We start from the raw sequence: 23,419 nt of genomic DNA, 5'->3' as shown, positions 1-23,419 counted from the left end.
TTCGGAAGGGCGACCGAGCGCCTGCCGATCCCCGCCGTGCCCGCCTCCCTGCCGTCACTCGTCCCGCTCGCCCCCTTCCTCGGTAGGCTCCGTTATCCGGTGTCAGGAATGGGGCCGGGCCGGCCTGCGGCACGAGCGCCCTCGGAGCCGGGAGCTGCGCCCCGGGGGCGGCGGCGAGGCCGTGCCGGTGCCCGCCTGCCTGGCAAGCACCGTTTTACTTTTGCTTTCTAGTCGGGGCCAGCCCTCGGCGGGCAGGGCAGCTCCTGCCTGCCGGCCTGGCCGCGGCTGCAGGGAGCCGCGCCGCCCCGTCCCGCCGCCCCGAGGAACGGCCGGGGGAGGGGGACACGCGTGGAGATGGGGGCAACAAACTAACTAACTAACTAACTAACTAACAAGCGTGGTTTTAAAACATTTCATTATCTATTGTTCGGCCGCCGTAGAGAGCTGCCCTGTGGAGAGGCGTCTGATTTTCGAGGGAACTCTTTCTCCCAGTGTGAGCGCCGTAAATATCTCAACAGATGCTCGGCTTGTTCGTAATCAGCTCGGCTCCTCGGCGGGCAGCGCGGCAGCGGCGGCGGCGGCGGCGGCAGCAGCAGGGTATTAATTCGGGATATGAGGGCTCTCCGCAACATTTGGTTCTTTTTTCCAGAAGGGAAAGATGGAAAAGGGGAGGGATCGCCCGTGAGTCTGACTGACAGTTTACATAATGAGCTTGTGAGGATGCGAGGCAACTATATAAACAGCTCGAAGCCAAGCAAGTTTTCCATTTACTGAGCGCTGTTAGCACCGGTTAAAGGAGGAGCGGTTCCACACTAAGCACTCCCCTCCGCGTCTCTCACCAAACCCACCCGGCTCTGGAGTTTATAAAGGCGACGACAGCGATCAGAGGTCGGCGGCTGGCTGCAGGATTAATTCCCAGAAGGGAACGGATCGACACCTGGATTTTACCTTCTGATTTCTGCTCGCGCTCGGGGAATATTTGGAAAAGCAGGTTGCTCCAGGAGAATCGCCGTGACGCCTCTCTTTTCTCCCTCGACCGAGAAGCACTTGCTTGGACCATTTGAGGAATACAGAAGGAAAACTAAACCCACTAAGAACTGAAACCTCGAATAACACAAGGATGACAGCCTTGCGCATCTTTGGCTTGACGTTTCTGTTAACGATTTTGCAGCAGGTAATCGCACATCGAAAAAAATAAAAAAGGGTTCGCGAAATGTAAAGTGGGTGATGAAAGCAAGTTTGCATGGCAAAGCCGGGTAAGGTCTGATTTGGCTGTTTTGTGTGTCTCCCCTTTGTGCAGAGGGTGTCCGGCTCTGGCGTCTTCCAGCTGGAGCTGCACGAATTCGTGAATAGCCACGGGTCTCTGGCCAGCGGGAAGCCCTGCTCCCCCCACTGCAGGACCTTCTTTCGCGTTTGTTTGAAGCATTTTCAGGCAGTGGTCTCCCCGGGCTCCTGCACTTTCGGCAGCATCATTACCCCGGTTCTGGGAATAAACTCCTTCAGCATCAAGGATACAGAGAGATTTGACAGCCCCATTAAGCTGCCCTTTAACTTCACGTGGCCGGTGAGATTCTGCTTTAAACCCGATTGCGATGGTGGGGCAGGAGGGTGGCAAGAGCAGGCTAACCGCGGCGCGCTCATAACCTGTATGTAAACAAACTACTTTCGCCTTTAGACTTACTTCCAGAACTTCCTTTAAAAAAAAAAAAAAAGAGGGAAAAAATGCGAGATGAAAAAACTCATCCAGACCAGAAGCACTTGGGATTATCAATGTTATTAAGTGAAATAAGTCAAGGGGCTGGAGGGGGGGTGGGTTGAAGGTGGGGATGTGTATCCGTGGTCAAAAGGAGGGAAGCGTGTAGTCGTGGGGAGAGAGCACAAATGCGGGACCCCACCAATGCGAGGCAGGGCAGGGGTGTGGTGCGGGGGTGCGGTGGGGTGCGGGGCTGACGCTGGTTTCTTTCCCGCAGGGAACCTTCTCCCTGATCATCCAGGCCTGGCACGCGCCTGCCAACTACCTGCCGGAAGGTGAATATTGCCGCGCGCCGCCGGCAGGGGGAGCTCGCGCGGCGGGAGCGCCGCTGGGCCCCGTCCCGAGTGCCCGTCCCCCCCCCCCCCCCCCCCCCCGAAACGCCCCCCCCGGCTCAGCTGTTTATACTATAACTCCACGGCTGGCTTTATCCCACCATCAGGAGCCGGTCCCCCAACGATATCCATCAGGGGCCGCTTTGATTCTGCCCCAGCCTAATCTCCAACACAATTGCGTTTCCTCCGGTTTATTTTTGGCGTGGGAAAGCGAGGCGGGCTGCGGTGAGAAAGCCGGGAGCTTGCCAGCGAGCCCCGGCCGCCTTTTCCTGTATTTTACACCTTGCTCGAATTCCGCCCTTTGGAAAGGAATAATGGCTTTGGGATGTTTTTCTGAGCGGAGAGGAAAAGGATATTTCACAGCAGCCCTCGCTTTCACAGGCCCCGAGCCCGAGCCCCCTCGGCTGGGCTTTGCACACCCCGGTGCCCACCTTTTCGTACCCTTCCATGCATTCACAGCCACACGCGTGCCTTTGTATATGTATGTATAAATATATATATATATATATATATATATAAAACTACGTGCGAGCGGAGTACCCCCCGGGAGCGGCGGGGTGGTTCGGGGCGGTCTCCGCGGCGCGGGGCACTGCAGGCGGCCGCAGTCCCTGACCCGCACCCGCTCTCCCGCAGGCTCCCGGCCACCCCCGGAGGAGTGGCTCATCAGCCAGGTGTCGATCCAGCGGTCGCTGTCGGTGGGCGAAGACTGGTCGCAGGACGTGCACCAGGGCCCACTGACCCAGCTGCGCTACTCCTACCGCGTGGTCTGCAGCGAGAACTACTACGGCGAGAGCTGCTCCCGCCTCTGCAAGCGCCGCGACGACCGGTTCGGGCACTACGTGTGCGCGGCGGACGGCAGCCTGGCCTGCCTGCCCGGCTGGGCCGGCGAGTACTGCACCGACCGTGAGTACCCACCGCGGGGAGCGGGGCGGGACGGGCAGCACCGCGGGCGTCCGGCGGGGCTGGAAAGCTCACAGAGGCCTCCCATCTCCCGGGACATGTTTTCACGCCGACCTCTCCACTCCCTGCCTGGAGAGACAAAGTTGTGCTCTGAGGACTTTGCCCTCTTTGGCTGCAGCCACCAAGTCTGTGCTGCACCTCTGCGAGCCTTAGCAGCAAAGAGCGAGCTAGCAGGGAAGGCAATCTTGGCTGATAGCCCTAAATAGCAGTATTCCAAGGTAAAAGGCTAGCAGCTTGCTCACACACATGCTTCCAACCATTCCTGCTGCCAGAGTATATGAAGCAGGTGTTGTGGTGTAATAGTGGGAATCTTTACTCTGAGCTCAGGATCCCATTGGGTTTACTCAGTCTTTCATTAGCACTAGCCAAAGCCGCCTTCTCTTGCTCCTTTTCTTGCAAGAGTTCATGTTTGTTGCATAAACAGAAAAACTAAAGGACAATTTGTCAAGTGTTGGCTCTCCTTGTTCACTTCCTCCTGCTCCAGAACTCCCCGTACCAAGAAGTTTTAAAACAAAGCTTTGGAAGTGCAAAACTGTTTTTTCAAAGTGTTTCTTTAAAGCTGGCATTTGTCCTTTAGAAGTGTGTTCTGTAGTGCCATGTGTATTTACCTAAACATTTATGCTTTTTTATGTTCTCTTTCCAGCCATCTGTCTGGCCGGATGTACTGAACAGAATGGATATTGCAACAAGCCTGGAGAGTGCATGTGAGTAGATGGCAATTGCAATGTGAACATCAGTTAAAATGTCGCCTTGCAATAGAAACTTAAACTCTTCTCCATGTCATTAATGTTTTAATTTGACTTTTCTTCTAGCTGCCGTCCTGGTTGGCAAGGCCGCTACTGTGATGAATGCATACCCCATATAGGCTGCCGTCACGGGACTTGTAAAACACAATGGCAGTGCATATGTGATGAAGGATGGGGTGGCCTCTTCTGTGATCAAGGTTAGTTCTGAAGGTTGCACTTACATATCTGGACTGGGTACTCCTCAGTACTGTACTAAGGAATCTGACCCATTGGATCTAGAATTAAATTTCCACAAGGTACACGTTCATAGGCATCATTTTGTGCCACTGCTGCCTCAGATACAATTTTTGTAGTTGTAGTAATTTTGTTAGAAAACAAGGAAACCTTTTTGGTAGGTGTAGTTTTTCTCTTGCAAAAGAAGCGTTTGTCTTGGAAAAATACCTAACAATCTGGATGAGTGTTGAACAGGCGAGTTTTCTGCCTGCTCAAGCTGAGTTTAACTTATTCCCTGTACAACTGTAAAAATTTACTAAACAGTTTCCAGCAGCAGTAAACACCATCTTTTGGGCCTTCCTTATTTTGCATACAAGGAAGTTAACTCATGTGATAAGTCTGGAGCATGAGAGAAAAATCATATAAGCAAGAATGAAAAGTACAGGTTCCATTTTAAGGTACACCGGAGCACTTCCACCTATTCAACCCACTGAATCACTGAACCATAGCCAGCTGAGCAGTCATGTCCTCAAGGCCATATATGCACTGCTGGCACTGAGATCATTAAGTGCTCAAAGCAGGCTAAGTATTTTCAGGACAGTTATAGGATTAAGATGGCAAAGTCTGAATTAAGCAGGAAAAGTAAAGTTGCAGATTTTTTTTTCTGCTTGTAGTTATTTATTAACCAGTTGTCTTCCAATTACTCTATGGTATTTATAGAGATAATAAAGTTTTTCTGCTTATGTCCTATGAACTTGTGTGTTTAACCTCTGTCTCAAATTTAAAGGAGGAAAAAAAAAAAAACCGTCGAGCTTGGCAGGGCATTTGACAGTTTAATGTACTAACATCCATAAAAGGAGAATATGATAAATAAATAATAAAAGTTTTCTAGTGTTTGTTTAAATCTCCAAGCCAAAACATCTTTTTTTTTTTCCTCTGTGCCTCTCCAGAATGTGCATCAGCGCACACACCTTTTAAAGGTGGGGCTCACTGTTTTACTATGTGACATGTTCTACACAAAGTATCTATAGTGCTGTGGCATATCTTCCAGAGAACACACACTTATGAAGTAACTTTTCCAATTTGGCACCTAAATCCCATTGCAGCTAATGGTTTTAAGTCCACAAAAGAGAGAGGGTATAGCAAAGCACTAGGAAAGTTAAATTTTTGCCAGCTCTCTCAAAATTCAGAGCTCACGTATTACAGTGATGGATATGGAGAAATATTTAAAATCACTGATAATCTGAGACATCTGATTATTACTGATAATAACCTGGATAATAATCTCCAGTATTCCTGTTGATAGCAAAACGATATGCTTTATTGGAAATTGTGTCTTTTTTTGTTGACTACAGTGCGGTTTTTGTGTGTATCTTTTCCCAGCTATCAAAGCTGTGTTCTCTAACTCCTGGTATCTTTGCAGATCTGAACTACTGCACTCACCACAGACCATGCAAAAACGGAGCAACTTGCATGAACACCGGCCAGGGCAGCTACACGTGTGCATGCAAGCCTGGCTTCACTGGTGTTGACTGCGAACATGAGATCAGCGAGTGTGACAGCAATCCCTGTAGGAATGGCGGTAGTTGCACGGTAGGGGCATTTTAAATGTAATGTCTTTATGTGAAGCAAACCCCAGTATACCTTTTCAGAAATGGTTCTGTAACAACATAATGGGAATTCGATAGGACACAGGTTCATTACTGACGCTCACAACTATCATACTGAACCCTTTCCGAGAGGTGTCACAGGAGGAAGTCTGTTACAGGAGGAGATGTATCATCTAGATTAGAACTAGTCAACTGATCCTTAGGTTTCTGTGGCAGCCATTATGAGAACTTGGCAAGATCCAAGGTTGGTGAGAGAGCAGATCTGTTAAAAATAAGCTTCTCAAACCACAGTTCATAGAGAAATGCACTAACTCTGTATGTTAGTAGCAAATAAAAGAAAACTTCTGCTTTCTGCTATGGGAGGGTAGTGTCAGACAATATGGGGGCAAGCACCTGAAACTTTCTGTGAAATAGGATCCCGCACTTTTAGATTCCTGCGGTTTAGTATTTCAGCATGTTTTCAGACCCAGTCAATGATAGATTCTTTACCAAGGATGGAATGGTAAAGATTGATTGATTATAGATATCAAATGTAATCTGTTGCATGTTTAGATTAAAGTTAATGGCACAAGACCCCACCTCCCTTCTCCCAAGGCCTTGGACATACAGTACTTGAACGAAGAAACAGTTTAGTTATGATCTAAGTGGTGGGACTTACCCAAGCCAAAGCAACTTAAACCTCTGTAAAATAAAATGGGCTCTCAGGCTGAGGATAAATGGCCTGATCACAGCTGTATATGTCAACAACATTCTGCTCTAGGAGGACCTCAGGGATCCCATTAGACAGTAGTGGTGTTAGCAGTGTTTTTGTCTAGCTGCCTGTAGGCTCCCTACAACTACATCTGCTCTCCGTGTGTAGCTGCATGATTACTCCTGTACGCTGAGTACAGATGATTCACAGCTCCAACCCTCACAGTCCAGCCTGCAGTTGTTTACTTTCCAAATGTCACTTTTGCCACATCAGGCTGTGCATGAGAAGGGACTGAACAGCACTTGCTGCCAACCAAAAATGAGCATGCAAGCAGCTATCATTTGGTGTCATTAAATAACAGCGGCGTAACGTTGTGTTTTACAGGATATGGAGAATGGTTATCGCTGCCTGTGCCCCCCTGGCTACTATGGCACCCACTGTGAGCACAGCGCTTTGACATGTATAGATTCTCCGTGCTTTAATGGTGGCACATGCTTGGAAAAAGAACAAGGGGCCAGCTACAGTTGCGTTTGCCCTTTCGGCTTCACAGGGTCAAATTGTGAAAAAAAAGTAGACAGGTGCACAAGCAACCCCTGTGCAAATGGTGAGTCTTTTTATCAAAAACTCTTATGTCCTTGACTCATTTGTGCTTTTCAGTGCAGAAGTGATAGAAATCCAATCTGACCTCTACTCTTCCTCTAGTACATTAGTCCCTCTCCCCCACTGTATTCCACATCTACCCTAATTTTAGTCTCTTGCTGGTTGGGGGGGTGGAGGCTTTCACTGGCATTTTCTGTGCAACAAAACAATGCACAAGGTTTATCATGTGATAGGGAAGATGGCAGAATTAAATTATTACATATTTAGAAGGGGCATAATTTTAAGGCATCATGATACAATTAGAGAAAATAGAATGGACTTTTAGATGTGCAGTTGTTTAATAAAATAACTTCCCTCTTCTTGAGGTAGTATAAAATGCTGACCAAGAAGAGGTTTAGATTTCCAAATGAAGTCCATTTCAGACTAATTTTTATTTTCTGTTTTTTCCTCAGATGGTAGTTGCTTTTACCTTGGGCAGATTCGTGTGTGTCGTTGTCGGGCTGGTTTCTCTGGTCAGAAATGTGAGATAAACATCAATGATTGTGCCAGAAACCCATGTTCCAATGGGGGAACTTGTCATGACCTGATCAACGATTACACCTGCACATGTTTGCCAGGCTACAGTGGCAGGAACTGTGACATCAAAACCAGAGATGAATGTGCTTCTGGGCCGTGTGAGAATGGAGGCACATGCTACAGTGGACTTTATAGTGCCAACTTTGTCTGCTACTGTCCTTCTGGCTTCATGGGCAACCGCTGCGAATTGCCAGTTTATTCAGTGCCCGTTACACTTCCTCCTAAACCAGTCCCCTGGATTGCTATATCTATGGGAGTGGGTCTGGTGGCTTTGCTCATACTGTTCTGCATGATAGCAATGGTCATCAGGCAGATGAGGATGCACCCAGAGCAGGAGTTGGAGACAATGAACAACCTTTCTGACTTCCAGAAGGACAATCTCATTCCAGCTTCCCAGCTCAAAAACACCAATAAAAATAAAGACCTTGAAGTGGACTGTGGGCTGGAGAAATCAAACTACAAACCCAAGAATCATAAACTGGACTACAATCTGGTAAAAGACCTGACGAGTAGAGGGACACCGGAAGATAAATATTACAAAAGTGAAAAGTGTTTAGGAGAGAAGTCTCCTCTCCGACTACACAGGTGAGAATACGGACTTTCTTCTACTCTTTCTTAAAGCCGCTCCTCTTCATACCAGTGTAGAAGCAAATGAGAATAGGGGGAAAGAGAAACCCCAAGCAGATGATACACAAAACAAAACAGAGTAAAACCAGGAATCTTTGTACTGGATTATGTGTGTCACAGCCAAGGGATATCCTTAGCTGTCAATTAAATGGAGTGTTTGTGCAAGGTGCTGCTAGTATGGGTACTGTAAATGGACCGGGAGTGGCTAGGTCAGTGGTGAAATTAAGAATTGTCTTTCCTTCCTCAGTAGATCTTGGAAGAAGAACAGTTAAGGCATATAGTGATTAAAAATAAGAAGGCAAGATGATCTGCCATGATAGAGTTAAAATAATAACTCCTTTTCAAAAGGAGAAAAGGGCTAGTATTCACTGGCTTATCAGTCTTCTGATTCATGTACTGAAGTTCTTATCTAGGATCTGCATGTGGCTGTTACCCTGAGGGCTCTGAGGAACTCTGTTAGGTTGGACATGGCAGAAGCATAGGAAGACAGTAACTGTTCCACGTCTCTAGTATAATGTCCTGACAGCATACAGAAAGTGTGAAATTTGATCCTCTGCACTTCCTTCCCACACCTTCATGGCTATCTCATTCCACCACTCCATATTCATGGTAGATTTTGAGAGTCAGGCTTGTCACTAGTCAGCTAACATTGTTTTCTCTCTGCCCTGCCTTAGTGAAAAACCAGAGTGCAGGATATCGGCGATATGCTCTCCAAGGGATTCAATGTACCAGTCTGTCTTTGTGATAACAGAAGAAAGGAATGAGTGCATCATAGCCACAGAGGTAAGTAAGTACAGAGGTGGACAGGCATAAATTTACAAAGTAAAGGGGTAAATTATTCTCTAGTATTGTATCTGAGAAAGTTACTCTATTTCCAGGGATCATGATGTTCCCAGCATTCACATCTCATCTTCTGTGGCCCACACAGAGCATACATAAGGGAAAATAAAGAAATTAGCATCTCCGATTTTACTGAACCAGAGATTTTGAGCTTAGATAAGTCAGTGGTAGATGAAAACACAGAACATCAGCCCATAAAAATTCAGCACATTGTACGATTGGTTCTTCTTAAATAGGTGGTCAGAAAAAATGAAAATAATAATCGTTCTTAGGCCCACTGATGTAAAGCCATGATTTTCTTGTAACTACAATGGATAATCTGTGGTCTGTGGAAACAGGCAAAGATATAGATTTCCAGCAGAAGATGGAAGGTAGCTGAACGTATTAGTGGATAGGCATAACAGCCATTTAGGAAGTCTGTAATGAGGTAGTTTCAATCTCTCAGTATTTAAGCTCCAGCTAAATATTCTCTAACAGAAGTTAATGCTGTTATTGATAAACACATCTAGATCTTTATGTTATATTAAAAAGTTGGATGCACAAAAAGAAGTAAGGGCTAACACTGAACTTTCAAGACTTTAAGAAGCTACTAAGGGACCAACTAGTTCCTGAAGAATTAAAGACCCTTCGGAAAAAGTCTCAATGGAAGTTAATGACGATTTGGCGTTTACCAATACCTGCTTTCTTCAGTGTAACCTTCTTTGGAACTAGTTTCAGACCGTAGGAAAGAGAAGCTTGCTGTGCCATACAGCAGTGATCTGTGAAGTCAGATCTGCAGGATTCTGTCTCCCTTTCCAGTGTGGATATCAGATTTCCCCTTGAAAGGAAGCTGGAACACAAGTCAACCGACAATATTAAAAGTTTAAGACTAAGTGAAAGTATTTTCAGAGATACAAATGACAGCTAAATGCTTCATTCCCATTAACTGACCTAAATACTATATCTTCCTTTAAAGATCTTTCTGACTGAAGCCAGGCTCCTAAATTTATGTCAGGCATCTCCAGAAAGTGTTTTTATTTTCAGAGTGACAGCCTCTGAAACTTCTCTCCACATCTTTCAGGCTTAATGCGTCTAAACACAAGCTATTTAACTATACCATGTACTTTTTACAGAGCCCTAATATCAAGCACCCATATATGTAAGCATTCTTTCCCTCGGTCCAGGTAGAGAGGTCACTCATCAGACAGATGACTATTTTTATTTTGTGCTGGTGATTCTTTGTCTCTGGACCCAGCTGAAAACATTGACTACTGAGAGTTAAACTTCAGTAATGTCCGATTTAAACTGCTTTGGTTTGACATACAAGAATTGCAGTGTGTTAGTTTTGTACTACTCTGTATGCTGTGATTCCTTCTCATTCACTCCTGGTGTTATTTTATATCCTGATAGGTATAAGACTGAAGATCGGTCCATTTGCACCTCAGATTTGGTAATGCCAGTAGATGGATGTTCCTGCTGCATTGTTTACATTCAGAACTGGATTGACTGTTTTTAATTACATGCAACTTGCTGCTCTCAGGCGGAGGATGGAACTGGGTGAACTGGACAGACTGTGAATTTCCTGAAAGATGCAATACACCTTTTTGTTCTTACTGCCCTTGTTTGAAATTTGACACAAGAAATCTCATTGGCTTTAGAAAAGGGGAGGCAGAGGGAAGAGAGAGGTTAAAAAAGTTGGTGTTTTAAAAGATGCTGAGGCCATTTCCTCATGGACAGACCCCTGGCTTTCCAGAACTCTGATTATGGGAGGTGCTGGTAGATGAGGAGGCACATAACAGTCACAGATGTTGCCATGGAAGGTGCGAAGCAAGACATATTGCTATGCAGATAATGGATACAATATAAACGAGGTCTCCATTTTTTTTCTGGGTATAAAAGTGCCTAAAATGTGTCAAGAGAATCTAACAAACCCAAACAGACACTTGACTGCTCTTCCTGCAGTTACCTGAATAGTACTGGGCAGGAGTGGCTGATACTTTCTGCTACACTTCTATTTGCATCTCCTCTCTTCTGCTGCATGTACTGGGGACTGTAAGAAGCAAGAGGAGGAAGAAAAGAAGAATGCTGAATTTACATGTCATCTCATTTGGTGATGCTTTGGAGAACTGATTGACTCAAGCCACTCTGTGGGACATGATTTTTGTGAAGTTGTGATAAGGAATGTGTACTGCCTCTTCCTCATTGATGAGGAGGAGACGTGATCCTAACTCTATATAAAGCCTTACAAATGCGTTTAAAATCAATCAGCTCCTAGAACCTTTATGTGCTGAGCTGTCTCAGCTGTTTTCATGCCCTTTGCACTACCAGTGATTGTGAATAGACATTACTTCTCTTCTTCTCCTTCCTCGTTCTTTCCCCCTCTGCCTTATTTTGACACAAATTTGGGGGTTTATGTTGTGTTTCTGAATTAGGTGCCACATTTTACTGCAAATAGTCTCAAAATTGCAACTGTTACTTTCTGAAGAAGCAGCAGCAGTGTGACACAACCCACCCACCCCCCATTTCTCCATCTGGTTGCAAAACTCCAACTCCTGTCCTTTGTCCCAGTTCTAAATGCCCAGTAGCGAAGCACCCACTGAGATGCCCTCTGCCAAGACAGGTGGAGATTAGAGTCAGAAGGTTCTAGGCTCATCCTGTTTCTCTCATACCCACCCACTGCTACATGGAAAAGGGGAAGCCTGTCCCTGGAAACCAGAGGTGTGCAGAAGCTCTTTTCTTATATACATATTTAGCACAATACTACGGGACACTCCAGTGGAAAGTGCTGTGACACTAGTGAATGAGACCATGGCATGGGGCAGAATGAGGAGGGAGAAACACCATCTCTTCAAAGAAACCTGGACTGTGCTATCTCTCAGACAGTGATATTCCTGCCCTTGTAAAGCCTGTTGTTGGACTAGCCCATCTACTCCCTTGAACTGTGCAGACAAGACCCCTTCGTATTGTCCACTACTGACCTTCTGCTCTGACCACGTAGGACCACTTTGAAGATGACCTTCAGAAATCAATAATATGGGTTTTAGTTTGTCTGTTTGTAGTTTATTTTGAAGACTAGTATTTCAGTAATTTAAAGAAAATCAGAAGCACTGAACTTTCTACGTTTTATAACATTATTTTGTATATAATGTATATTTATAATCAAAACAGAAGTGTAAATATGTTTATTACTTCTCATGTAATGTTTTTAATGTGATGACAAAGTTTGAATTTTATTTTTTTTTTCAAGCAATGAAAATACTTTCCTGCTACTACAAAGTTTATTGTGGTTTGTCCTTTTACACCTGTTATTCCGTGACAGCCAAAGTTAGTGAGGTCCCCCAGAAGTAAGCTTGCTTGCTTGCTCCCTGCACTCAGGCCTACATTTACATTTTGCACACCAGCTTATGTCAGCTGCTTTTTATAAAATGGTTATGCTGTTAACTAATGTCAGCAAAGTTGTTCATCTGAGTGGCATTCATCTGACATTTTGAATTGTTGTACATATTTATATTGTGATAGGTAACATTTAAATTACATATATACATATATATATTCTCTTGCTATAGCGTGGGACTGAACTGTCAGGAAAGTTATTTTTATTAATGTTTCACTCTTCCTATCTCATGACAACTCATGGCATGGAAGATACAGATTTAATACCATTTCGAAGTGGCTTAATAAATGTGCTGGCTTGGGGTTCCCTTACAAAACAAAATACAATTACTATCTTTTTTAATCTCATTTCTTTAAATACTTTCAGTAAGATCCAAATCTTGTCCTCAAGTTACTCTACCACATCATCTACATCTACATTTGTAAGATTTTATTCTTGTTTGTTTGATTGCAAGGGGTAAGATTTGTCTTTCACTTGTGGGATTAGGGGGAATTTCAAGCTTTCTCCTCCTGAGTTCCCTGTGCTACACCAGCAGCTGTGTCCTCCCAGGGCATCACAAAGTCATTACCCTCCACCACCCTTTTGGAGGATATTTCCGCAAAAAAAAAGTGTAAAAAGCACACTTGTATAAACACTCCTAGCAGGTTTAGTAGCCTTTGAAGCATACACATTTATAGACAATTAAATCTCTCACTAGATCAGCTAGGTGCAATACAGCCAACATCTGAGTGCACAAAAGCAAACCTATAAGAACAGGAAACTACTGCTGCTCTATTTTAAAACCAGACTTTTTGTTGTTGTTGACAAAATGCCAAAAAAGCATCTGAATATGGGATGCCTTTCCTATCTTTCCCCAGAATAAAATCTAACAAAATTTGCTAGGTTTTTTTTTTTTAATACAAAATTAAAACCCCACTGGCATTAAAAAAGCACCATAACAAATTATTTTCACTTTGTCATTAAAATATTGCAAACAGTGATTTGTAAGGGTCCTTCTAAGCATATTATTAAGGTTACTATTAAATACTATTTACTTTGGATGGTTTTGTTTCTCCCTCTTCAGTCCTTTTCACAACGAAATTAACTTGAATATCCCAGCCAATTTCCCCAGCTACCATAAAAAATAAATTTAACATGAAACTCAGAAATAAAATGCCACCTCCCCCTCCCCAAACATTCACCCTGTAGAGCAAATTATGAAAAACAAGCCATTGACAAAAAGCCGAGCAGATGCTCCCTGCTTGCAGTCCTTCCTCGGCAATGTGAAATAAACCCAACAGATGCCTCTCTTAATTGAGCACATGGATTACATACACACATGCACTCTGTCCTGCTTAAAACAAAACACACACAAAAATCAAACAGGAAAATAGACAGAGAACTCTTCCCAAAGCCTAGGCAAACAGGAATGTAAAGATCAAAAAAGACTTGGCTTTTCCTGCTCAAAACATGACAGGAAACTGTATCCATAGACAGAAGGGAGTTGAAATCCATTAAAACCTGTGGACCTGATTATGTAGATCCCATGGGGTAAAGCAGGTACAACACATGCCTTTGTGTATCCACACAGGAGAGAGGAAAAAAAAAAGCATCATCTTACAAGGAAATCTGTGAATATTTACTGGAGGCAGTACTGTGAGATGCAGCTACTGGAATAGATCACAGATCCTACACAGGAAAAACAGGAGCAGTGCCTACTTCCGCACAGGAGGAGATGGAAAGCATATGTGAATCTATGCACGTGAGCACATCCCCAAGTCCTTGCCGAAGAAACTACAAGCAAATTAGCTGAACACATAATATGACCTGGATTCAACCTACGTCTTTGGCCAGAAACTTCCTTACTGAGGGCCAGTGTGCACTGAGTGCTCACCAGCCTGGCTCTCCCCAGGTAAGCACATCTCTGAGCCACAGTGTATGAATCACTAGGAGGAGCTGAGGTCCTTCTGGCTTTAAAGACTCAACCCAAATTTCAGAGATTCCTCTTGAGGACCACAGATTATGTCAGGACCATAAATGTACTAACAACAGTGCCTTTCTATTAAAAAGTTTATAGAGTTCTCAGACCTGACTGTACCATTCATTTCTTTCAGCAAAATTTGCAGTAACTATGGCAAGATTATGGATTTGGCTCAAGGACTGTGCCTAAACTTGGCTTTCAGTTTTAAAAGAGTGCACAAATTTACTTAAAAGCCATGTGACAAAACAACTGCCAAACTATACAAACTGCTGCCTCTGAGAAACTCCTTCATGTTTCCTTGTATTAATCCTGATAAAAACTATTCCAAAGCCATGCAGAGCCCCTCAGTCAAAGCGATTTTAAAGCTGGGGTGAGTGAGAAGGGTGCTGCTTTATGCAGTGCTTCGCCTGAGTTGTTCCGTGCTCGGCTCCAGCCCTACATCACTTACCTCTTTAAAGACTCCACTGATGAGGGGAGACAGATGCTGGGATATACCCGTAGCTATAGCACCCACTGGTGCTGAGACAACATGCTGCAACACACAGCACAGGGCACAGAGTTCACCACTTAGGTTAGTGTAGATTAGAGATGCTTGTAGAAGCTAAGGTTGATACAGGATCTGCCTAAAATGGGCTAAAATGCAGAATGCGTTTATTATGCACAATACTTGTCCAGCAACAAATTTCAGCCTTGAAAGAGCTGCTGAGAAAGCCTAAGTTAGTTATTGTGCAATTGCAACCAACTAGTCCCAAAGAAGAAACCATCTCTGTAAAAACACATATCAAATATTTTCATTGCTCTTCAGTTTTTTTTCATTAATTCATGCTAAAATGAGAAAGGCACAGTAGGTCACTAACAAACCTGCACTGTAGTGGCTTAAAGTGACAGTTACATATCTATGTTTCCATATCATTCCCTTATCTCACATACCTGACCCATAAATACACATTGGTTTTATGCAGCAGATATGACACTCCCAGCACATTTTGCTCTCACTCCAAACTCCAGTTGCGGAGAATTGACATATCTCAGTGGCCCTCTGCCATGCTACACTATTTTCACAACTTCAATTTTATGGCCTCTCCAATCAGCTTCCCTGTCCCCACTGTGCCTTCCCCTCCTCGCTCTCCCCTCTCAAGTTTTGCCAGCTCAGTTCCCAGAGCTTGAAGGTAATGATGCTGCTGGCTGTTGACATGCAAAGCAGTGAGATTTCTCCTTGATCACTCCTGCACCTTCTCTGATTCATGCTATTCTGCTATCAGACCTTCTCTGGGCAGCAGTGTGACTCAGCACCATAAAACTACCCTTTCTCTTTCTCCACCCTCTGCCAGTCACCACCATCACCATCCTCGCTCCTCTTCCCCTGTGCAGTTTTGGGGCATATTTCTGCACAGTGGTCTATCATTCTGCAGGGTTAGGATGGAACTCTCTGATTTATCAGGTAATTTATTGTGTGCAGAACAATAATTTCAGGTGCCACAGCAATTGTCCCATGCCCATCATTTGATTTGGGGTACCAATATGTACCTTTGCCTCCTCCCTTTTATATCTTGGTGGCAGACCATCACCTTCCCAGAGGTGCTCCTTTCTCCCAAATCTGCTGCACCCTCCAAAGAGCTGTTCAGCCCTTCACTGATCTGCTTACAAAGCTCATCCAGCAGTCACTTCTACTCAGAGGTCTTCACTGCCTTGCAGCAACACCCCACACATGTCCCCAAGGGAGCATGTCACTCAGTAGTGACAGGCTCAGGTGTGCAGCTCCCCACACTGCAGGATTGTGCCCCTGGGCAAGAAGAAGAGCAGGTGAAGTTTAAAAGTGCAGGGCATGGAGCTGACTGGAAAAAAACTCCTGCTGCCCAAGTCTCCATCTCATTGTCCTCCCTTATGACAGGATCACTCAGGGATTCTGACTGACATATCATGTGAGAGGGGAGACCTAACAGCTAAGGCAAGAAGAGTGGTCCACATCTAGAGATAACACAGCCCTGGATGTTATGTGACCTGCATAATACAGAGGATCCCATAATTACTTTATCTCTTCCATATACTGTAGAATAGCGATGGACTTGCCTCTCACACAGGTAGCAGTGTAGTACATAACTCCCATAGAAGGGCTTAGTCCTTCATTTCCTCTGCAAGCATTGTGTCTTTCCTCTTGCCAACCAAGCTGGAAACAGTGTTCAGACTCCATCTCTCCCTGCAGCCAACCTCACAGACTGCTCTGTGTAAAGGCCGGGTCATTCACAGGGGAAGTCCCAAAGTGCAAAACAACATCTTGTTTATAGTCATGTTTTGCAAATACACAGTTAAATGAGGAAAACACGCAGTTTCAGGAGAGGCTGTTTGGTGATGACATCTTTCAGCTCTGCTTTATGACTTATTTGTTGAGCTGTTGCTGGCTTCACAGTAATTTTGTTGATTACATTTTTAACTAACTACACTAACTAACTAACTGCCTAGAAGGTCACAGAGGCACTGTGTTTGTTTTTATAAATTAAATTGAACCAATTCATATTTAACATCTAAACAGATCTGCTGAGAGTTAGGTTTATAGTTAGAGAGGCCATCACCAGTCAGAACAGGATTTGGCCATTCCTGATACCATACCAGAGCTCTGATGATCCCTGTACTGGGGCACATGGCTCCCACAATGGTTTGTAAGCAGGGTTGAAAACCCTAGTACAAATACAAATCACTGTGCATTTGAAATGCTTTTTTTATTAACACTGGTTAATAGTTGCCTTACATTTTCTGCCTTGGCAGAAACCACCAAAGCATTGCCAAAGCATTTTGTTCCTGATCATAAACTCATTTGTTCTCTGGAAGATTGTCAGCAAAGAAACACAATACAATCTGAACAAAATGTATCTGGGGGGTAAAAAACCCACACGAGATAGAAGTGTGTAACTAAAAAAGCAATGGCCCTGTTCTAATCCTCTCTTTTGCTTCAGCCCACCAGGTCCTGGTGTTAGCTTCCCATCCTCTCACATCTCCTTATACCACAGAGGCTCTTTTCTTCCTTCAGACCCATCCCTTCACAAAGATTACATTGATTCCACTCTATTAATGGTATCTAAGTTGCTTAGGAGGAGTTTTTGAAGTTCTTCAAAACTCTAGATACAATCATGGCCAGGTTTCTGGAGACAGAGTTCACTTACATCCCAAGAACAGGTAGAAATACCTGTGTGCTTATAATTACAAAAATCTCATTTTTCCTGGAGACAGCAACGTTAAGGAACCTGTACATCAGATACACATTTTTCAAATGTGAGGAGGAAGAATTTCCTTGCTGTTTTGGCAGTTGCTCCACAATCTGCTCTCAGTCATCTTCAGCAGATGCCGATTCATCTCACCTCACCACAGCCATCCAAGCATGAAGCGTCTAGTTTAATCCAACCGTGTGGCTTAGCTAGGGTTCATGGAGAAAGGTAGACTCTTCCAGCGTTTGCCTCTGGAGAGGTATCTGAAGTAACTGAGAGTGAAGGGTGATGCTTGGAAGGGTCAATGCCATTAACTGAAACCTGATAACTACCTCTGAGATAGTTTGGGCTGTGCAAGAGGCATCCTTAGGCACATGAATTTGAGGAGCAAGAAGTGTTCGAGGTGGAGTTCTTAATGCTAACATGACTCAGAAGGATTTTGTGAGGACTCATTCGTATCCTTTAGACTGCTCATGGCTGCGGAAGTGTAAATAAGCCTTTACTAGTTTCATCTTATTGTTTAATTAGCCGCTCAGTGTAAACAGCATCTGGGCAAACCAAACAGCGCTGCCTGAGCGCGCGGAGGCAGACATTGCTCCTGCCGCCTCCCCTCGCCACAGAGGAGCATTTTCCTTTTAGTTTGAGCCCAAACCAGGCCGTCCTGTACTGCCATCATCGCTTCCTGTTTGTTACCTCACAACACTATTTCCTGTTTCCTGCCCAATTATGACCATGCCAACTGTTTTTCCCAAGCCTGAACCAGCTTCCCAGTACCCCATTTTCGACTCACACAAAAACATCACAGTGGACACTGGCCTGGTGGCAGGGGGTGCTGCTTTCTGCCATGTGAAACAAAGCCCTATCCCCATGCTGTCACCTTCCCTCTCCCTGCCCACTTGGGTGCCCAGTCCTGAGCTAAAGAAGTGAGCCTCATAAACATCCCATAAACTGAGACAAAACAAAATGAGGTGCTGGTAACTCCTGCAGTTTTATTGTAAACAAACAGAAGGCAGCAAGGTACCCTCCAAATCATCTGAGTCGTCTGGACTCATTGGGGCCCATCTCTTCAGACACCCTGCATGTCGCTGGGCTTTCTGCTTACTCAGCAATCTGACACTGAGCTGCCTAAAGAAAATGCTGTGGGAAATCACATTAAGGCATCAAAGTACAGGGGATTAATGTGGTCTCCAGTAGCTAGGCCCAGTGCCTCATCATCCCCATGGTGGAAACACTTCCACTTTTGTAGCTGAATTTGCTTTCAATATCCAGCCACTTCTGGTTATGCCTTTATCCACTCTATTTAGGCCTTATTAGCCCTATATATGGTATTTTCTCTTTATATGTAAAAAAGTGATGTCCCCAGTCTTGTTTTGGTACCTGAGGCAGCTAAACCCTTTCAGTCTCTTCCTGAATGTCTCAGCCTCTAATGCTGAGCTGAGGTCCATGGCTCAGATGAGAAGACCACCTTCCTCCTACTACTCTCTACACCCTTATTTAAGCACTCAAAGACCTCCTGGTCTCCAGAAAGTGTCCTTTTCCCAACCCCATGGAGGACTGCTGTCTTCTCACCAGTTGCCTGATGGTGTATCAGAAGTCCTTACAGGATCCTGGAGATCTCCCAGAGACAGGGAGCAGGCTACCGGCCAGCAGAAAGAAAATACCCCACAGTTCTGATTTCTAAGGGGTTGGGGGGCAGGGAAACATGAGAACAACCTGCATTCATTAACGGCTAACACTAAAGCACAGAGAAGCCTCTTAGGAGCTTTTACATAGCTCAGATCTGTGTCTTTACCTGCTCTCCTGCAGTCACAGCAGCAATGACTTGCCACAGTTAGATTAAGAGAACCCTCTTTAGCATCCAGCACCCAATTCAGGGTCTGACCCAGCTAATACATATTGCCAGTTACTTACTGTCACCACATTTCAAATATGAAGAAAAATAAATGGCCTTTGCAGACATATGCCATATGCCCATATATAGGCACATGCCCATTTAAGCTTAGCAGAATGCCAGTGAAACCACGAGCTGGTACTTTTGTATCCACACATCTCACCTGTGGTAGGCAAAAAACAAAACCAAAATCAACATGCCTGTTCCTTCACCTTTTGCCTACCCAGTCTATTTAAACTGTAAAGTATTTGAGGAAGGAACTGTCCTTTGCTGCAGCTTTCATAATATTCAGGTGCTTCAAAGATGCAACACAGGAAAGACCCTGGGCATTCTAAACTGCAGAATGAAGACATTAAAGTGGCAATAACTGATCTATGATATAAAAAAACAAAAGCTGATTTCCCTAGCTGACCCTGAACAAACACAACATGCATACTTTGAACTAGGTGTTTTCTTACTAAAACACCTGCAATGAGACTGTACCACTATGAGTACCACTATCCCTTGCAGTATAAAGCTTTATGGCTATTCCATTTGAGTGTGTTTATGAGAAATCTGAGTGGGCAATGGTAGCAAGGCATTTTCTATACATTATGTTTATGACAGACTGTCCCACCATGAGTAACTGTGGGGCACACTGCTGGGAACAGGCTGGAGAGGAACAGATCATACCATGTGAATCCAAACTGGCAGCATGTGGGAGTGGTGAGAATCCTGGTGTGGAAGGAGCTCTTCACCATGTACTAGCTATTGCACTCATATTTTGCCTTTGGAAAGCCAAGTATGTTCATCTCTACCAGAGAGTAGGGAGAGCAGCAGGAAAGGGAGTCTTTGCACCAGTTCCAAAAGCCTCACACGTGCATGTGTGCAGGCAATGTCACAGTCCCTCAGGAGCCAGCAGTACAGCATTCCTGACCAGCCCTGTTCAGCCAGTAGAGGTCTGCAGAGTCGTCACAGCCTGAGGCTGCAGCTCTGAGGCTGTGAAGACTCAGGGTAGGTGGCAGACTACGTCTGCCTGTCACAAGGCACCTTAACTGAGCAGAGCTGTGGGGGTCTCTTGGAATTGAAGACAGAGCAGTGCTCTGTTCCTGAACACTCTGGTTAATGGGGAATAGAATGGGAGGGCTAAAAGAGCATAAAAATGCCCTGTGCTGCATGCAGGAATGTACTGTTGCTCTGAACAAGATTTGTGGCTTCAGGGATCGCTTACTAATATTGGGAGTACAGGTGCATCACTGGGTGATCAGAGTTTGCAGACACTTGGCCAAAGTGTGTTTTTTTATGTAGTTAGAAAGTTTTGCACAGCTCTGGGACCACAATGGCAAGGGAAAAAAGTGACCCTGTAATAAATAAGGAGTCCATATAACCATGGGAAGTGCACTGAGGTCTTGCAAAATGTTGCCTTCGAGGGTCAGGTTGAAGTCATGTGAAGAGGGTGTGTGGCATCAAAACTCACATTATAGTACAGACAAGGGATCAGAATGGACCCCAGCAGCCAAGGGAAGGCAACTTGGGCACTTTCAATGGCACTCAAAGGTAACACCCTTCTTCCTAAGCTATGAGACAAAACAAACTCTACCCTTTGAGAAACCCACAGGGATCGGGGAATTTATATCCTGGCCTTCATTTCCTCGTGGCATGTGAAGCAGCACACCAGGTAACACACATTAATTTAGTGCCAGTGTGCAGAGCCAGGAAGGGCATCTCTCTGACAGTCACTGCTCATGTTTCAGCTTCAGACTGCAGCTCCACACAAGGAGCATTACTGCAGAGTACCAGGCATGGGGAGAAAACAAACAGCATCATTTCCCCTCAGTATCAGATTCTTACCCCAAGACCCTTCAGTAGTGTGCTCCCTGGCCATGAGCAGGATTGGTGGACTGCAGCTGTACCACCAGAAGGTGTTCTTCACCAACAACAGACAAGCTAACATTGTGTGGGAGACAGCAAGTTGCATGTCTCACCAGCCTACTATCACAAAAGTGTCTGAAAATAGCTGAACCAGAAGGCTGCAGATCAGGCACCCTCCAGTCTGCGCTTTAAAGGTGCAGAAAGCTTTCTGGTTTTCTTATTGCCTCTTTGCTTTAGGGGACAGCTGTACACCTGGTTCAGCAGCAGCTGTAGGGTCCCTGGCACCACTGGAGCCCTCAGGGAGGCAGGGATCAGATCCAGCCCCCTGAACAGCAGCTTGTGCATGCTGCATTTTGTTTCTTGTCATTAACATACTGATATTTTATCCCTGCCACTAGGGCAAAAAGGAAGAGGGGATGTGGAGTGCAGGGCTTCTGAAGGTTTGGAGGAGAGGCAGCACACCTGTCAGTGGGACTGCAGGCTCAAAAATTCTGACTCCCATGGCAGCCTGGAGGCAAGTGGGGAGAGCAGACCATGTGCTTCTTTAGGTGTGGTTAAAGATGTGACCATGGCCCCTCAGGGACCAGCACAGTTAGTCACTTCTGCAGCATTGATGTTTTGGAGTATAGCTGGTTGGCTTTTCGTTTCAGTTTCTCAGGCTCACACACATACTGAAATTATAGTATTGAAGGGGCATTTAGAACAGTTTAAGGGGTATTTGTAAGCCTACACCAGAAGTAGATAACAATACCTGATGGGTAATGTGAGGGACAGAGAAAGAGAGTAAATTCTGCAGATGGCAGCTGCAGAGCCTGGAAGTGTTCAAGACCAGGCTGGATGGGATTTTGAGCAACCTGGGCTAGTAGAAGGTTTGCCTGTCCATGGCAGAAGGGTTGGAAAAAGATGGTCTTTAAGACCCCTTCCAACCCAAACCAGTCTAAGAGTCTATAAAAAAGCATGTCATGGAAAGCAGCTGCACTGCGTACACTTACTTTGAAAAGAATTCCTCACTGTCCACCTCTGTTTCTATTTCACTTCCGTTTTATTTCTTCAGGCCCTGTTACTTCCTTCCTGAGAATAACTAACTGCATCTCTCCAACCTTTTTAAATCACTTTCCAGAGATGCAGAGTTATTCAAGGCACTGCTAGGTATCCACACATAGGAGAAGACACCACCGCAGACCTGCAGAGATCAGCCATTTCCCAGGAGGGTGGATGCCACTCTTCACATCTTTCTAAATTTAATTGTTTACTTCCATAAACTTCACCTTTGTTTTAATGCTCTTAGTGCAGCCATCCTGCTGTGTCTGATGGCAGTTAATGCCACAGGGTTGCAGTTGCCAAATGAAAGGGAACACCTCTTCATGCAGGCACACGGCTGCCTTGAGGGTGCTGAATAGCCCCGGCTGTAATTTTCTAGAGCTGAGTGATTAGGTCTAAAATGCCTTTGCATTAACCTGTGCAGTATTTTTTCCACACATCTCGTGTTCTCCTCTTGTTCTCTGCTTTATTTATATGCAAAAAGCATTGCTGAAAGCTACAGCATGCAATTTCCTGTAACCTGGATGGAGCGTGTTGTGTAGCATGAAGAAAGCTTCTGCTAGTAGTACAAGCAACAACTGGTGAACAGATGTGGAGCCAATTTTTTTTTATTTCTCAGCTAGCTTTCCTACTAATGTAACTGCACCTACTCCAACAGAGTTACATGGGTGTAAATCAGGATCACAGGAGTTCAGGGTGAGGAATCTATTCCCTCTTCTCTCTCCCAACTCCTACTTTTCAGGCTCTGCAGCTGCCCTCTGCAGAAGTCACCCTCTTTCTCTGTCCATCATGTTCTCCATCAGGTATTGTTATCCGCTGTAGGTTACAACAGGTGGAGGCTGTGTTATCATTAAAGACAAACACCTCTCTTCAGTCCTGCCCTCCACCTTGCTGTCACTAGCACCCTGTGGGACGTGCCCGAGTGAATGGCACAGTTCCTACACTGGCACCAACTGAAGGCAATACTGAAGAGAATCCCTTTGGCTGCAAAACCAGACTGCTGGAGCCGACTGCTTGTCCAAACAGAGGTGTTACCACACCATGGCACTGTGGGTCCTGTGGGCAGGGTCTGTGTGAACTTTAGTTCCTCCACTCTGAGCTGGACAACATTTATACTGAGGAGACAGAAGAATCAAAAGAAAATAAGAAGGGTTG

The 23,419-nt window shown here is 45.0% G+C and overlaps 1 protein-coding gene across 2 annotated transcripts; it reads left to right on the top strand.

The window, feature by feature from the left end:
* Positions 1-380: 380 nt before the first annotated feature.
* Positions 381-12,199, top strand: DLL4 (delta like canonical Notch ligand 4). 2 transcript variants are annotated; one of them, XM_027642443.1, is made up of 11 exons: positions 384-1,174; positions 1,301-1,564; positions 1,971-2,028; positions 2,719-2,988; positions 3,689-3,749; positions 3,858-3,988; positions 5,428-5,597; positions 6,690-6,909; positions 7,358-8,066; positions 8,783-8,891; positions 10,338-12,199. In XM_027642443.1, exons 1-11 carry the CDS (start codon positions 1,121-1,123, stop codon positions 10,341-10,343), a joined length of 2,052 nt encoding a protein of 683 aa, XP_027498244.1. In that variant the 5' UTR covers positions 384-1,120; the 3' UTR covers positions 10,344-12,199. The 2 variants fall into 2 exon arrangements, with proteins under 2 accessions (XP_027498243.1, XP_027498244.1); XM_027642442.1 differs by lacking the exon at positions 10,338-12,199 and having other exon boundaries at positions 381-1,174; positions 8,783-10,114.
* The last annotated feature ends 11,220 nt before the right edge of the window (positions 12,200-23,419 follow it).

The sequence above is a fragment of the Corapipo altera genome, unplaced genomic scaffold, assembly GCF_003945725.1.
Source record: "Corapipo altera isolate COAL_440 unplaced genomic scaffold, ASM394572v1 23b, whole genome shotgun sequence".
NCBI classification, from domain to species: domain Eukaryota; kingdom Metazoa; phylum Chordata; class Aves; order Passeriformes; family Pipridae; genus Corapipo; species Corapipo altera.
Note: the sequence above shows the minus strand (reverse complement) of the source record. Positions and strands in the feature narration are given on the sequence as shown.